The following is a 16,993-nucleotide window of genomic DNA, read 5'->3' as shown; positions in this document are numbered from 1 at the left end:
TTCATTGATGCAAAGATATGGTTTGTATGATGATGATGATTGTTGGCTGCTTAATTGATTGATTGATTGTTGGTTGCTTAACGTCCAGTGGCAAATATTTCATGCATATTCAGGACGAGAACAAGTTCACAAAAAATACAATAGGTAGGTTGTTGTTATAGAGGCCATCTAGGATGATGGTCGGGGAAATTTGGACTGCCACTGGAAAATCAGGGTATATTGGATAGGGACAGAAATTTTGCCTTGCAACAGGCCACCTACGGACCCCTCAAAGAGTTGTTGCAAGAGTTCTTAACGTGCAAAGAGCGTGGCACTCTCTTTACACGAGGCATCGGATTTAACGTCCCCTTCTGACCAGACGTGACTGCGAACTTGATACATCCCGCACAGCCAAACGGACGCCCCACTTCAGCAAGCGTTTTACTGCCGGTCGGGAGAAGACCAAGTGACCGTATTTCTATACCCCAGTCACCCTTGGGGTAGTTGGCTGCTTAATGTCCAGCGGCAAATTGATTTACATATTCAGGACATATAGACGTTAATTTTATATAAATATCAACCCTGCTTTGTACAAGACCGACACGCTGAGGCAGATTTTTAGCATGCTACATTGTAGTTCACAAGGTAACATTTCACAGGAAGACATGTGACCTTGCAGTGACAAATAATTCTGACCCCCAGGCCAGTCTTTGCTCTTACTCCTTAATGCCATGTACATCTATATATACATAGAGGAGAAGCAGCAAATACCAATTTTTAAGCCTTTGTTTTGATTTGGACAAGGTTCAAACCCACGACCTCCTGTAGTTGAGGCTAACACTCTACCCCAAGATCACCTTAGGCAAATATTTGGTTTTGAATTTGATTATACAATTATCCAAACAATGCAGAGCTCCAGATAAGCTGCGTATTTGCGTGATCACGCAATACAAATAATAAACCAGGTGCTCCGCAGGGCGCAGCTTTATACGACCGCAGAGGTCGAACCCTGAACAGTTGGGGCAAGTATGGACAAAACATTCAAGCGTGATACAGCTTTGAATTTGGATTGTGATCAAATTTTTGACATTACATGGTGTTTTTTTTTTTACACAAAACAAATGTCAAGATTTTACAAATCAATTAAAGATTTCTTCTTCAAACTTTTAAATCTAAAATTAAATAGTTGACACAGCATAGGTTTCTGACACAGAATGAATGTGGTCTAATGAACTTAAAAGTTTTTTTTTGCCTTTGAGCAATTCACTATGCTGTTAAATATTAATCCTCTCAAAAAAATGTTTGAAGAAATTTTCTTTTTATTTATGAAATCTGAAATGAGAAAAATTTAACCCCCCCCCCCCTTTTTTTCACATCCCTGTTTCCCTTTTTCCAAAACTGATATCAATTCAAATTTCTAATGGAGTTTGCAACAATAACTACTCTTTTAAATACATCATAAAATATTAAAATGTAAAATAAAGTGCTTGTTATCACTGAATAGTAAAGATTGGTTACAATGGTAGTAAAAGTGAATATACATTGTTTATTGTATAAAACAATAAAAAAAACTTCATCAGCAACATTTTATATTGGCAAATTTCCAATGAAGTTATTTACATAAAGTTATTGGCAAATAAAAATAGAAAATGACATCATAGTCATGTCTGGCAAATTTCCAACATATATTATCAACTACTATTCTATACAAAGAAAGATAACTCCAATTGAAAATTAATTGCTATTGCACAATATTGTGCAATTAGATATTTCTTGCTATTGTGCAATACTGTGCAATTGAAAATTTCTTGCTATTGCACAATACTTGATATGGAATCCTGATTTGGACCAACTTGAAAACTGGGCCCATAATCAAAAATTAAAGTACATATTTAGATAAAGCATATCAAATAAGCCCAAGAATTTAATTTTTGTTAAAATCAAACTTAGTTTAATTTTGGACCCTTTGGACCTTAATGTAGACCAATTTGAAAACTGGACCAAAAATTAAGAATCTACATACACAGTTAGATTTGGCATATCAAAGAACCCACTTATTCAATTTTTGATGAAATCAGACAAAGTTTAATTTTGGACCCCCATTTGGACCAACTTGAAAACAAGGCCAATAATTAAAAATCTAAGTACATTTTTAAATTCAGCATATCAAAGAACCCCAAGGATTCAATTTTTGTTAAAATCAAACTAAGTTTAATTTTGGACCCTTTGGACCTTAATGTAGACCAATTTGAAAACGGGACCAAAAATTAAGAATCTACATACATAGTTAGATTCGGCATATCAAAGAACCCCAATTATTCAATTTTTGATGAAATCACACAAAGTTCAATTTTGGACCCTTTGGGCCCCTTATTCCTAAACTGTTATGACCAAAACTCCCAAAATCAAACCCAACCTTCCTTTTATGGTCATAAACCTTGTGTTTAAATTTCATAGATTTCTATTTACATATACTAAAGTTATGGTGCAAAAACCAAAAATAATGCTTATTTGGGCCCCTTTTTGGCCCCTAATTCATAAACTGTTGTGACCTCAACTCCAAAAATCAATCCCAACCTTCCTTTTGTGGTCATAAACCTTGTGTTAAAATTTCATTGATTTCTATTTACTTATACTAAAGTTATTGTGCGAAAACCAAGAATAATGCTTATTTGGGCCCTTTTTTGGCCCTTAATTCCTAAACTGTTGGAACCAAAACTCCCAAAATCAATCCCAACCTTCCTTTTGTGGTCATTAACCTTGTGTCAAAATTTCATAGATTTCTATTCACTTAAACTAAAGTTATAGTGCGAAAACCAAGAAAATGCTTATTTGGGCCCTTTTTGGCCCCTAATTCCTAAAATGTTGGGACCAAAACTCCCAAAATCAATCCCAACCTTCCTTTTGTGGTCATAAACCTTGTGTTAAAATTTCATTGATTTCTATTCACTTTTACTAAAGTTAGAGTGCGAAAACTAAAAGTATTCGGACGACGACGACGCGCCAACGTGATAGCAATATACGACCAAAAAATTAAATTTTTGCGGTCGTATAAAAATTGGTCCCCAGTGTGTATTTGTCTGATAAATGATGCTGCATACAAAAAAGGAATAATTCACTACACTATAATATAGCTTACTTCCATGTAGCTTTTTATTTAGATAGTGGATGCCATTCAATTGTGCTGTGGCATAAACACAGCATGGCATGCCTTTAATTGACAAAGTCCGAACACATTTTTATAAATGCAACATTGACAACTGATCAATTATCTGAAAATCAAAACTTCTTATAATAATCAAAAGAGTGAGATTAATCATTATAACAAAACTACTTACTTCCTGTAACAGACAGTTGAGTTGTTGTACTCTGTCCAGTTCCTACACTGTTGGTGGCAAAACATGTGTAAGTTGCTACATCACTTTGGTCTGCATTAAAGATAGTCAGAGATGGTGTGCCAGGAGTACTGCCACTATATTTGTTGGTGTTTGTTGAAATTTGTGTTGTGCCTCCACCATTATTTCTTTGCCAGTAAACGTTGTTGACAGTGAGTGTTGATGTAACAGTACACACCAAGGTCACAGAGCTACCAGTGGTGACTGAATATGAGGGTTGTTGAACTTGAACTGTTGGTACAGCTAAAATGAAACATAACAAATATAATTGATCATTAAATCATAACAATTTTCCTTTTACCCATGTTTATTTTGGATTATCGTTATATCTTTGACAAAATGATATAACAAAAAGGTTCCCAATGCACATATAGCATTTGTATAGTGTATAAACATTGGTACTGTAAATGTTAATTTCACTATTTTCTTTTCAAGAAATGTTGAAAGAAAGTTAAGGAACCAAATAAAAGATATTTTATATACTAAAAAGCCAACATACATACAAGAAATTACAACACTATTATTTAATTCATCTTATTTAAGTGTTTTGGGAAAACCTACTTCCTGTAACAGACAGTTGAGTAGTTGTACTCTGTCCAGTTCCCACACTGTTGGTGGCAAAACATGTGTAAGTTGCTACATCACTTTGGTCTGCATTAAAGATAGTCAGAGATGGTGTGCTAGTAGTAATGCCACTATATTTGTTAGTGTTTGTTGTGGATCTAATTGTTGATATGGTACCACCAACATTTCTTTGCCAGTAAACATCATTGACAGCAAGGTTGGATGACACAGTACATACCAAGGTTACAGTGTTACCAGTAGTAACAGAATATGATGGTTGTTGAACAGTAACAGTAGGTATAGCTATAATGAATAATGATACCATGTTACAGCACATATACTAGGATATGAAGGTGAAGGTAGAATCTTTGGTTTGCTTGCTTGCTAGCTGAACCAAGAAATCAGTATTATCTAAGGTTCTACCTTTCTTTGGGCAGCGTCACTACTTAAACAGAGAACCAATCAAAAGTAGGTACAGTGAAAACATATATTGTGAAACCTGTTTAACAAGTCAGTTTAAAAATAGATTATCACTTAAAAACTTACATCAATAATAAGCTAATTCACAAGCTTGTTTTAGGTGGGATTTTTTTTGACAATATTATTTCAATCAAACTCTATTCATTTATAACTTGATCATTTACATGTGTAAAATTTATACTGTTCATTGATTTTATCTATTTATTCAACATTAATATTCTTATAATATATGTTAATATTATATACATAATAAGGAGACATTATCTTTGAATTTATTATAAATGAACAGATGTCTGCGGAAAGTGATTAAAATGAAAAAGTGACAAAGGGAAGTAAAATGTAAGCTTATAATGATTTCATGGTTCAGCTAACAAGCAAGCAAACCGACAATGCATCCCTTTTCAACGCAATCAACTAAATGTGCTGTAATATCTCAATCCATGATTTGATATTGTAAACAACACAGGGAGACTCAAAGAAATAAAACATTATTTCAAACATAAACCCTTTTTTCTTAATTCAAATTTCTATTCAAACTTCAATGTCTTAACTTATTTATTTGCTTAGCAATGAAGGTATTGATGTTAGGTTAGAAATTAGTAAAACTATTAAAAGAAATAATACTTTACATTACATAAAACACTTACTTCCAGTAACAGACAGTTGAGTAGTTGTACTCTGTCCAGTTCCTACACTGTTGGTGGCAAAACACGTGTAAGTTGCTACATCATTTTGGTCTGCATTGAAGATAGTCAGAGATGGTGTGCTAGTAGTACTGCCACTATATTTGTTGGTGTTGGTTGTGGATCTTATTTGTGATATGCTACTACCAACATTTCTTTGCCAGTAAACATCAGTGACAGCAAGGTTAGATGACACAGTACATACCAAGGTTACAGTATTACCAGTAGTAACAGAATAGGATGGTTGTTGAACTTGAACAGTTGGTACAGCTATAATATATAATAATACTATGTAAATAATACATTCAATGATTTTAAACTGTAAATAATTGAAGAGATATTGAAGGTCGTTAAGAAAAGGTAAATAACCAGTAGAACTTAGTATCAAATAGAAAGATATACTGTACATTAAATATAAACGTACTTCCTGTAACAGACAGTTGAGTAGTTGTACTCTGTCCAGTTCCCACACTGTTGGTGGCAAAACATGTGTAAGTTGCTACATCATTTTGGTCTGCATTGAAGATAGTCAGAGATGGTGTGCTAGTAGTACTGCCACTATATTTGTTGATATTGGTTGTGGATCTTATTTGTGATATGCTACTACCAACATTTCTTTGCCAGTAAACATCAGTGACAGCAAGGTTAGATGACACAGTACATACCAAGGTTACAGTATTACCAGTAGTAACAGAATAGGATGGTTGTTGAACTTGAACAGTTGGTACAGCTATAATATATGATAATACTATGTAAATATTACATTCAATGATTTTAAAATATAAATAATTCAAGAGATATACAAGAGAACTCAATGAAATAAAATTAATTCAGTAGAGACTCTTTTTGCTTTTTAAATTCAGTATTTTTTTATGAATTCAAATTTTATAACTTATTTATCATCTTAGAAGTGGAGGTCATTAGACGTAGGAAAGAAATTAGGAAAGCTTAGTATCAAATAGATTACTACTTAACATTAAATATAAACCTACATCCAGTAACAGACAGTGTAGTAGTTGTACTCTGCCCAGTTCCTACACTGTTGGTGGCAAAACATGTGTAAGTTCCTACATCATTTTGGTCTGCATTGGAGATAGTCAGAGATGGGGTTCCAGGAGTGCTGCCACTATATTTGTTGGTGTTGGTTGAAGATGTAATTTGTGTTGTGCCTCCACCATTATTTCTTTGCCAGTTAACGTTTGTGACAGCAAGGTTAGATGTAACAGTACACACTAAGGTCACAGAGCTACCAGTGTTGACAGCATATGAGGGTTGTTGAACTTGAACTGTTGGCACAGCTACAATGAAACACAAAATAAATATAATTTAAAACAGATCTTTTCCTTTTATAAATATTAATTTTGAATTGTCTTCATACCTTTGACTGACTGATATAAACTAAAACATGAAATAATATAAAATTTAGGAGTTGTGGAAATATTGCCATTTAAACAACAACCCACAATAGTTCAAATGAAGTACTGTAAAGCAACTTATTTTCGCGGAAACTTTATTTCGCAATTAGTCATTCTTCATCCATTTCGCGACGATTTAATTTTGCAATTCTAAAATTGTCTCAATGAATATAGATAAGAAAAAATCAAACATATTTGCATTATATTTCTACTTGCGAAAGTCACAAAATAAATTGCTTGCGAAATTTTTTGGTTTGCAGTAGATAAAAGAGATTATAGGCAACTATACTGCCTTCAACAATGAGAAAAAAAACTATTTGGTATATTTGGTTATAGCAGACACAAACATCAAATATATGCATGATTTACAAAAATTAGGTCTGCAGTGAAACTGTTTCTATTTGTAGAATTTGTATTAACCATTTGTGGATTCTAAAAAAAACCTCATAAGAACTTCTGGATACTTTTCAATTTCTAACTTTCTCTAAAATTAATTCTATCAAATTTTTAAGTTTTTAAACCCTGTATAAAGTAAAGTAACAAAAATACAGAACTCTGAGATAAATTTCTTATCCGTTTGTTTAAAATGTCTAAGTGTTTGAATTTGTCATTTGATTAAGGACTTTCCATTTTTAATTTTGTTGTAGTTTGGTATTTTTGTTTATATATAGCTTGTGATTTTAAAGTTATATATAAGAATTCTATCGAAATAAAAAAAGTCAATGTAGTTAAAGACCCATTTTCTTTTTAATACAATATTATTTCATTGTTTTCCTCTTCTAATTGATTCTCTTGGTTTTAGTTTGTAACCTGGATTTATTTTCTCTGAATTCATTTATGACTTTTGAACAGTGGTATACAACTTTTGCTTTTATTTCTAACAAAAATTAAAATTATTTTAAAACTTATTCACCCCCCCTAGCAATGAAGGGCATTATGTTAAATACAGACTTCATATCTTGGAGGTAAGTAATCAGTAAATCTATTCTTTCTTATTTATCTCCTGTAAAATCTTTATCAATGTACATAAATGATTATACACAGATGTAACTATATTAAGGGGGGGGGGGGGGGAAGTTAAGCATGCTGTATGAAACAATAAAAATAATTCTAAAACTAAAATTACAATAAAAAGCTAAATCTATAGGCTAAGAGATTATGTGTTGCTCACTTGTGTCTGCAACAAAGGTCGCTTTTGACAAAAATTAGTAATTAAAGGTCTGTAACTCTATGGAAGAGTAAACTGACAATTTCAGTTATGTTGACCTAAGTGTTGATCTGGTCCTACAGATCATGAAAAAATATGGTTGAAATTATGATTAAACTGCAATATCTCAAATAATGTGTCAACTCCTGATTACAGCCATACATTTGTTAGTAGATCTTGTTGTATTGATCAATTTGCTATTAATAAGTTATTTAATTATTAAGATAACAAGCAACAAAAATGTGTCCCCAGTACACGAATGCCCCATCCGCACTATTGTTTTCTATGTTCAGTGGACTGCGAAAATGGGGGAAATGTCTAATTTGGCATTAAAATTAGAAAGATCATATCATAGGGAACATGTGTACTAAGTTTCAAGTTGATGGAACTTCAACTTCATCAAAAACTACCTGGACCAAAACTTTATCCAGAAGCGTGACACACGAACGGGCAGACAAACGCACAGACCAAAAAAAAAAATGCCCATAAATGTGGCATAAAAATGCTAAATATTAGGGAAAAACTTCATGAAGAAAGTGCAATAACTTCAATAAGGAGTCATGTTGACTGAAATGTAGATTTTGTCTTGTCAATCAATTTTGATAATAGAATTTAATCTAAATATTACAAAGGAGTAGGTCCGGTAAGGGCCGATTTTGGCCTCAAATTTCAGGTTCATCTGACGAAAGATTTTGGACACTTTTTAAACACTTAAGTGTCTATTTAAGTTGATTTAATTAGTTTATGTGAAAGATTTTAACTGATCTAGTCATTCAATACGCTCCGATTATAGCTTAAATATGAAAAATCTATCAAATATGCCAAAATATGTCACTTTTCAGATGTTTTTTGTCAAAAATGAAAGTGGCCGCATCCGTGATCATCCTCAACCTTTATATATGTTATGTATTATCATAAAATACAACTTACATTTCAATATTAAGAATGAACACAAATGCAACCACTTTCATTTCAGACGGAAACTGTCTAAAATATAACATGTATAACTATTTGTATTGTCTAAAACAGCCCATATTAGTGTAGCAGAAGCATTCTAGTTTCCAATAAATAACTAAAAGTTTACATTTTAACAATTTTGTAAAACTGCTATATTTTGGGGCCAAAAAGGGGTCGCACTAAACCTACTCCTTTCAAAATAATAGAAATTGGAAAAAAATCATAATTTAAAGACAATAACTGCAATAAGGAGTAGATTGGAGATTTTGATGATGTTTGACCTATTTGTAAATCATTTCCTGCTTATTATATTTGCTATTTCAAAGTTTTTGTCTATTATAAATTGCAAGACTCAGGCAAAAATGGAAAAGAAAATATGGCAAAATTCATTGTTTAAGGACAATTACTCGTCCAGAGCACCTGAGATTACCCCATATGTTTGGTGGTGTTCGTGTTGCTGTTGTAACCTTATTTGTGACATTTTTACCCATTTTGTCTGTTTGTTTTGTTCACACATCGTTGTCAATATAATGGAATTTAATGGGACTGTCATACAAGTGAGAGGTTTAGCTAGCTTTAAAACCAGGTTTAATCCACCACTTTCTACATAAGAAGATGCCTGTACCAAGTCAGGAATATGACAGTTGTCCATTCAATTGATGTGTTTGAGCTTTTGATTTTGTCATTTGATTAGGGACTTCATGTTTTGAATCTTCCTTGGAGTTCAGTATTTTTGTAATTTTACTTTTTTTATTATAATGTGTTGTCTGACAATTCTGTTGAGGATAGACAGAAGGTAAAATTCATCATTTTAGACATTTTGCCTCTGTCTGACTACCAATATCTATAGAGGTTTTCAAGTTAACAGACAACAAAGGCATTCAACTTTATTCTTTCTAAACTTTGTTTGGCAACAGGCCTAGTCATAGGACACAATTCATGACTAGATATGCCAATGATGATTTTGGCCAAGTGTGCTTAAGTTTAGCCAAGTAGTTTCAGAGGAGATTATCTTGATAAAGTTAAATGACAAAACCAAGTGATTGCAAAACCATACAATGAAAAAGGTAATATGTTTACAACAATTGTATCATTACTGTTAATACCAAGAAGATACTGGAAAGAGCTTGAATAAATCTGCTTCAAAAACTCAAAAATGGAAATAAATTATTTATAGTATTTTTCAGGTAGTATATATATATTTATAGATGGACAAGTGGTCTAGGAGGCTATACACAGTGCAAGGGATGTTTCCAGAATGTCACAGTTACATAGTTTCAATTCGACTCTTGGAAGAACATAAATTTGATACCTAACATAACTGGATTGCATTAATATTAGGTACGTTTTTTTTTTAGTTAAGTCCTAATTTCTAAAATTGTTTTCTAAGTAAATAGGACAATAATTGACAAGGAAAAGAGGGGCAAAAGGTACCAGAGACACATTCAACCCATTAAATGAAAATAAACTGACAATGACATGGCTAAGAAAGAAAAAGACACTTAATAGCACATTAAACCAGACATAGAAAACTAAAGACTAAGCAACAGGAACCCCTCCTAAAACTTGGGGTGATCTCAGGTGCTCCAGAAGGGTAAGCAGATCCTGGTCCACATGTTGTAGTGTTGCTAATATTAGTTCAAACCCGGTAACAAATCTGGGTCACATTCATGAATAGGGGACGGAATTGTGGTTGAAATACAGATCCTTTGTCAATGCTGACAATGATCTGAAAACTCTTTGTTCTTCTTCCTATTCTGTTATTAATTACATTATTAAATTTTTGAAGGTGTGTATGATCAAGAGTAAACCAAGGAACATGGAAGGTCTTCAGAACATTGGTATAAAGGAGCAATGCCAGATCCTAGTAAGTGAATAGCTGATCTTTTTTGTTCAATCAGATTGAAAAATAGGGAATGAAAATATCTACAGAGAGGCAAATATCTAGCATACAACAAACTTTGATAACCTTCAGATTCACAATTTTTTTTAAACAGTTTTCATGACAAGCAGCAGTCCTGCTTAAAGTTAATTTTAGAAAAAGGCCTTCTTTAAAATGTTAGTTGTCAGATTCCGTCAACATTGTCTAAAATGTTAAAATGAAAAGATTAAGCATCAGATACAACATTATTTGCTTATCAACAGACTAAGGGTTATATATAAAAATATTAAGTGATAAAAGATCAAACTACTGAGTGGTTCATCATGCAAAAGCTGAATTCCCATACAATTCTTATCAATTTCTAGACTCTTATATTATCTGAACATTATAAGCTTTGCATAGTATAGATTATTGCAAATATGATGGATATTTCTTAGTGGTATATTTAATTTTACAATGACAAAAACATAGAAATACAAGAATTTGTCCATAGTACAAGGATGCCCCACTAGCATTATCATTTTCTGTGTTCAGTGGACCTTGATTTTGGGATCAAAGCTGTAACTTGGCATTGAAATTAAAAAGATCATATCATACAGAACATGTGTACTAAGTTTCAATTTGATTGGACTTCCACTTTTTCAAAAACTACCTTGACCAAATACTTTAATCTGAAGTGGGACAGACAGATGGACAGAGGGATGATGAACGAAGGAACAGACAGAGGAACAGACCCACAGACCAGTAAACAAAATGCCCCTCTTCTATCGTAGGTGGGGCATAAAAACATCATATGTCATAAGTTGGTACCACCTTAGTACCCCAAATACCTAAATGAAGAAATATTGACCTATATATTTAAATCATCATTTTGAGAAAAATGTCACAGATGATTTCTCTTATAAAAGATGCCTCTTCTCAGGTACAAATTTATTTCTCTATAAAGAATAACACCACATACTTCCAGTAACAGACAGTGTAGTAGTTGTACTCTGTCCAGTTCCTACACTGTTGGTGGCAAAACATGTGTAAGTTCCCACATCACTTTGGGCAGCATTAAAGATGGTTAGAGATGGGGTTGCAGCAGAACTGCCACCATATTTGTTAGTGTTTGTTGTAGCTAAAATGGTTGCTATGGTACCACCAACATTTCGCTGCCAGTAAACATTAGTTACAGCAAGGTTAGATGTCACAGAGCACACCAGGGTGACAATGTTGCCAGTTAAAGCAGAATAGGATGGTTGTTGTATCTGAACAGTGGGTACAGCTAAAATAAAGCACATGTTAATCTAAGCATTATCAGATGGGAAACTTGTGGATTACTATGCAAGCAAACGTACGTCCTAATTCCTTTTTCTCATTTTCTCATCTCAACAACATATATACATGTTTTAATTCTAAAAGTTGTCACTGCCAAAAAAAACAACATTGCACATGCAAGGAGTGAGTAAGCAAGCAGGTAATAATAACAATATTAAAGCAAAAAAAACACTACAAAAACACTACTAGATGGTGGAATCTTAACTTAAAGTGCTGTTCTTGTTATGTTTTCTATCTTTATTATTATTTCTTGTGCACAAGCATAACTTAAGGGTACTGATAAATAAATTTTTGGTGATTGTAATTTTCAATATTCAAGTAATGCATTAAAAAAATTCTACCCCAAAAAGGATATAAGCATAAATGGTTTTACTGGTAAATGCTTCAAATCATTAGCTCTTAAAGTTATCATGTGTCTCTTCAAATTTTCAGTAACAATTCAGCAAGTCATTTTCAGTAAATATTCAGTAATATTCAGAAATAATTCAGCATTAATTCTGAATTTTTCTGAACACCTTTCTGAAATATTCAAAACCTGTAAAAAACCTTTTACTTAAAGATGGCTGAATTTGGCACATTCCAGCAAGTTTTCAGCAAACTTTCAGTTACAATTCAGCAAGACATTTTCAGTAAATATTCAGAAATTATTAGTATTACTTCTGAACAACTTGCTGAAATATTCAGAACCTCTTAAACACCATTTTCTAAAAAAAAAAACAGCTATAATTTAACCCGTTCCAGTGGGTTTTCAGCAAATTTTCTGTTAAAGTTCATCTAAGACTCTAAGGGTAAACTTTTCAGCATTTCTTTCTAAAATGTTCAACAAACAAAACAATATTTAAGCAAATATTCAGTAAAAATTTGAATTAATCTATACTCAGCCAATATTCAGTCTTCAGCTATTGTTCAGGATGGGTTCAGACCATTTTCAGCTTTAGCTTACATTTTTCAGGAAAGGTTCAAATGATTTTCAGTTATAATTCAGGAAAGTTTCCATTGGTATTTAGACAATATGAGCTTTTTAATATTCTGTCTGAAAGACACTATTTATCCAAAACAAATAAACATTATTTAAGAAATACAATGGTGTCATATGTGAAGTAGAATAATTAGTTGTGTCTTTGTCTTTTTTATTATTGCTTTTTATTTTGTGTCTTATATAGTTGCAATCAGATCAGTCAAGCCTTTTACAACTGATGATTAGTTTGTTATGTTGTGACATCAATGACCCAGCATTGTGACATAAAAAAATTATGAGAAAGTGGACACATTTTGAAGTCGCTTATACATAATACAGTATAGATTTTGCCCATTTTAATCTTTAACTGACCAGTAATGACCGTTTATTATATCTCTTGGTTTTTTTGTTTTTTTTTTATCTATAAATTGTTTGCTCGGCATCAATCATGCCACATCTACTTACTTTTATATTTTGTATAATAAACTTATAATTGTCCCAAGTGAAAGCTTCCATGCTGCTGTTGATACTTGGGCCAAGTATTGTACACGGTTAGGTTACCACAAGAAAGGAGCACTACAGTAAATCTACATGTAATCTCACGTCCTCTCACTTGAAACATTTCGTATCTATAACAGTAACATTAACAATACGCGTCTTGTTCTATTTTTCCAACTAAAAAAAAGAAGTCTTTTCAGTTTTGGACTCTTTCCTGTTCTTCAACCCTTTGAAATTTTCTTGTGTTAATAGGGAAAATCATCAATCCAATTTCAACGGCCTGATAATTATTTCAAATATAAATGTGAATCATGAATTATTCATGAACTTTTAATTCTATTAATTCAGAAATTGAGAATCATTTGTATGTTAAATAAAAATCAGATTATAATATATGTAAACTTCTCTTTCTTTCTGTATTAATCAAAATTGAAGTTTCAGAGCTTCAAACTTAGATCAGTTCAATTTCTGCTTGAATTTCAAAAAGTTTCTGTGGAAGATGCAGGACTTTCACCTGCAAGAAAATACAATCCACAAAGAATCCAATGTCTTACTTAATATTTTTTAATTCAATATAAATTATGATTTTTTTATAATGCCATTTTTTTAATTGATTGATTGATTTAATATCATGAAAAAAAAATTTTTTAGAAGGGAAGCGAAAAAAAGTATAAACATTTCTTAGAGTTTTCTGTATTGAAAGGTGCAGATCCATGATTTTGTTAGAGGAAAGGGCGCCCCTTTTTTTTAATGATAAATGCATTTGTCGATTTGAATTGGGACATATAGTTGCCGCACCCCCACTTTTTAAAATGTCTGGATCCGCTCCTGTTGGTGTGAATACTTGTAAAAAGTCTATTCAATTATCATATATATGAAGCTCCATATGTGGGACCCTGGCACCCTGTATCTGCCATTGATTGATACTTTCATAAAGAAAAGCAATGTGTCATATCTAAGTTCAGGTTAGGGGCACAATATGGTTCATTTTCAAAATCCTGCTTTTTTGTACTTTTTTTCCATTATTCCTCTCACATCTGACATCCTCCCCCTCACTCAATTTCATATCCCCACAATCCCCTATAATTCACATCCCAAAATTTGCAAAAGCATGCCCCCCCCCCTTTTTGTCCATCAAATTAAAAAAAAACTGCTGGTTCCCGTAATATGGTTCATTTACCAAATCCGGTTATTTTGAAGAAAAAAAAATCATGAATTCTCTCACTTTCTCCCCCTCCCTTTGTTCCATATTCAACCCATGTATCTCACATACCAAAACTTGCAAAAGCATGTCCCCCCTTTTTCTTTTTTCCCCATTAGAGTAAAAAAACAGCTGGTTCCTAAAAAAAACAAGGACATTCCCCTTTCTCCTCTGATTTTCTCTAAATACATGTAAGTTGAATGGTCAGTGCATAATGATGTGCACAAGTTCAATACATAATTTCAAGGATTTTCTTCATTTTTTTTTATTTTCTGGTGTTGACTTTCTCAAAAATGGTATTTATAGATTGTCTCAATAAACTTTTATCTTTAAATATGATTTAAAATTAGCAATAAACATTTCAGTTCAAACTGTAATATACTTATCTGATAAATATAGCCATCATTTCACAAATCGTATTTAGGGCGCCTAAATAGTTTTTTGTTGACGTAATTTATTATGCGTTTCCGGTTCAGAAAGGTTTCACTTATTAAACTGGTATCTACTTTGTACGAACATAGTGTAGTAGCCAGCAGGGGACCAGCTTAGATCATGAAAATGTTTTAACTCCCTATATAACTGACTGTACTATCAGTGCTTGTAAATAACACTGTATTAGTTTACAATTACAACGATTGACTAATCTGATATTTTTCTTAGTTCTTTTTTATGCCGAAATACAATTAAGTAAGGCATATTTAAGAACTTGGAGAGAGATTCAGAAAACTTCTTCTACAGATAAAATTAACACTGGCAGTGCACCAGCAAAAACGGATAGGCTATCGAACAAATCGCAAATAATTTCGACGTAAGTTCCATTTTCAAATTTTGAATTTTTATAAATACTTCGACACCAAGACACATTGACACCTGGCAAGACCTCCGGTGTCAATATTTTAATATAACATAGGTCCTTGCTGGTATAATTTTGGTATGCCTCTCAAGTCATATAAATGAATTCTAGACATTCCGGCACCTTGTCAAATCGGCACTGTTATAGACAGTTCGGCAACAAGTCAAATCGGACCTGGTTAATTCGCCCCCAAAATTAACAGATTATGTTTTGCATGTTGGGGAATCATGACTTTTAAAGAAAGGAAATTTATTATAGAAAAAACAAACTTGTTATAAATTGTAATTGATATAAGATCTTCAGTTTTTAATGTAATTACCAATCATAACATAATTAATAGAGTACTCATGACTTTAAACAGAAAGCCAGCTTATTATTGTTTATTGTAGATTTCACAGGTACCTGTGGACATGATTACATTTGGGTGCCCCTGAGTGGGAGAATCTTAAATGACCCCCCCCCTTTTTTGGTACATGTAGTTTTAATGATTTTGAGATTTTTTTATTTGTTTATATAAACTATTTTCACTTCGAATATATTTTGATTTTACTGATTGGCTAATATCTCAAAAAGATACAACCCAAATGCTTAAACTTTCCCTTAAAAATCATATGTCACAATGCTTATGTTATATCAATTACTCTGCTCTAAAAATTAATTGTTTACGTTGTTAACGCCAATTGACTTCAGATCAACTTATGTAATTAAAAAAACAACTTCAGTTTGGTGGTCTTTGGTGTACATGTATTCTGCTCTGGTCTGGTATAAAAGTTTGAAAAATATTTTTTATGCCACGATAGTAGAGGCCGGTGGCATTATGTTTTCTGGTCTGTGGGTCTGTTCATCTGTTCGTCTGTCTGTTTGTCCGTCCATTCATCTGTCCGTCTGTCTGTCCCGCTTCAGGTTAAAGTTTTTGTTCAAGGTAGTTTTTTATGAATACTTGAAGTCCAAGCAACTTGAAACTTAGTATACATGTTCCTAATGATATGATCTATCTAATTCTAATGCCAAATTAGAGTTTTACCTCAATTTCAAGGTCCACTAAATATAGAATATGATAGTGTGAGTGGGGCATCTGTGTACTGTGGACACATTCTTATTTGTATTATTTTCAGTATTCTGTCTGAACAGTTCAGCATCTGGCAAATCTGTTCATATAAGCTCTCATTTCAGAAAGTTTTTTTTTAGCTGTTTTGAACAATTCAACACTGTCTGAATAGTTCAACACATTTTCAGATGTCTCTCTGAAAAATTAAGCAAGTATTTATTCTGTTCAGAATGATTTCAGTATTGTTTCTGAACATTTCAGGATCTTGAAAATCTGTTCAGAAAGTTTTCAGGGCTGTTCTGAAAAATTCAGCACTGTTCAAAGATATCAAAAAAATTTCAGCATAGTTTCAGATGTTTGTCTGAGGAGTTCAGCAATAACTGAACAGTTCAGATTATTTTCAGCTTCAGTTCAGCGATGTCTGAATTTTTCAGCACAGTCTGAACTTTTCAGAAAATGTTACAGCACTTTTTCAGCAAATCTGAACATTCCAGTAAGTTTTCAGTATTTGTTCATAATTTGGAAAAAGTGCTTCAGCACGTTTTCAGATCCC

The 16,993-nt window shown here is 32.6% G+C and overlaps 2 protein-coding genes across 5 annotated transcripts in view; both read right to left on the bottom strand.

Annotated features, from left to right (window-relative positions):
- LOC139493028 (ankyrin-1-like) overlaps window positions 1–16,993 on the bottom strand; it is a 40,089-nt gene that overhangs the window by 17,322 nt on the left and 5,774 nt on the right. The window lies entirely within an intron of this gene.
- Window positions 3,295–11,865, bottom strand: LOC139491998 (mucin-22-like). 4 transcript variants are annotated; one of them, XM_071280016.1, is made up of 6 exons: window positions 11,524–11,865; window positions 6,094–6,399; window positions 5,526–5,831; window positions 5,066–5,371; window positions 3,936–4,241; window positions 3,295–3,617 (listed from the first exon to the last, which is right to left on the bottom strand). In XM_071280016.1, exons 1-6 carry the CDS (start codon window positions 11,843–11,845, stop codon window positions 3,310–3,312), a joined length of 1,854 nt encoding a protein of 617 aa, XP_071136117.1. In that variant the 5' UTR covers window positions 11,846–11,865; the 3' UTR covers window positions 3,295–3,309. The 4 variants fall into 4 exon arrangements, with proteins under 4 accessions (XP_071136117.1, XP_071136119.1, XP_071136120.1 ...); XM_071280018.1 differs by lacking the exon at window positions 3,936–4,241; XM_071280019.1 differs by lacking the exon at window positions 5,066–5,371.

Source organism: Mytilus edulis, chromosome 10 (genome assembly GCF_963676685.1).
Source record: "Mytilus edulis chromosome 10, xbMytEdul2.2, whole genome shotgun sequence".
Taxonomy (NCBI): Eukaryota; Metazoa; Mollusca; class Bivalvia; order Mytilida; family Mytilidae; genus Mytilus; species Mytilus edulis.
Note: the sequence above shows the minus strand (reverse complement) of the source record. Positions and strands in the feature narration are given on the sequence as shown.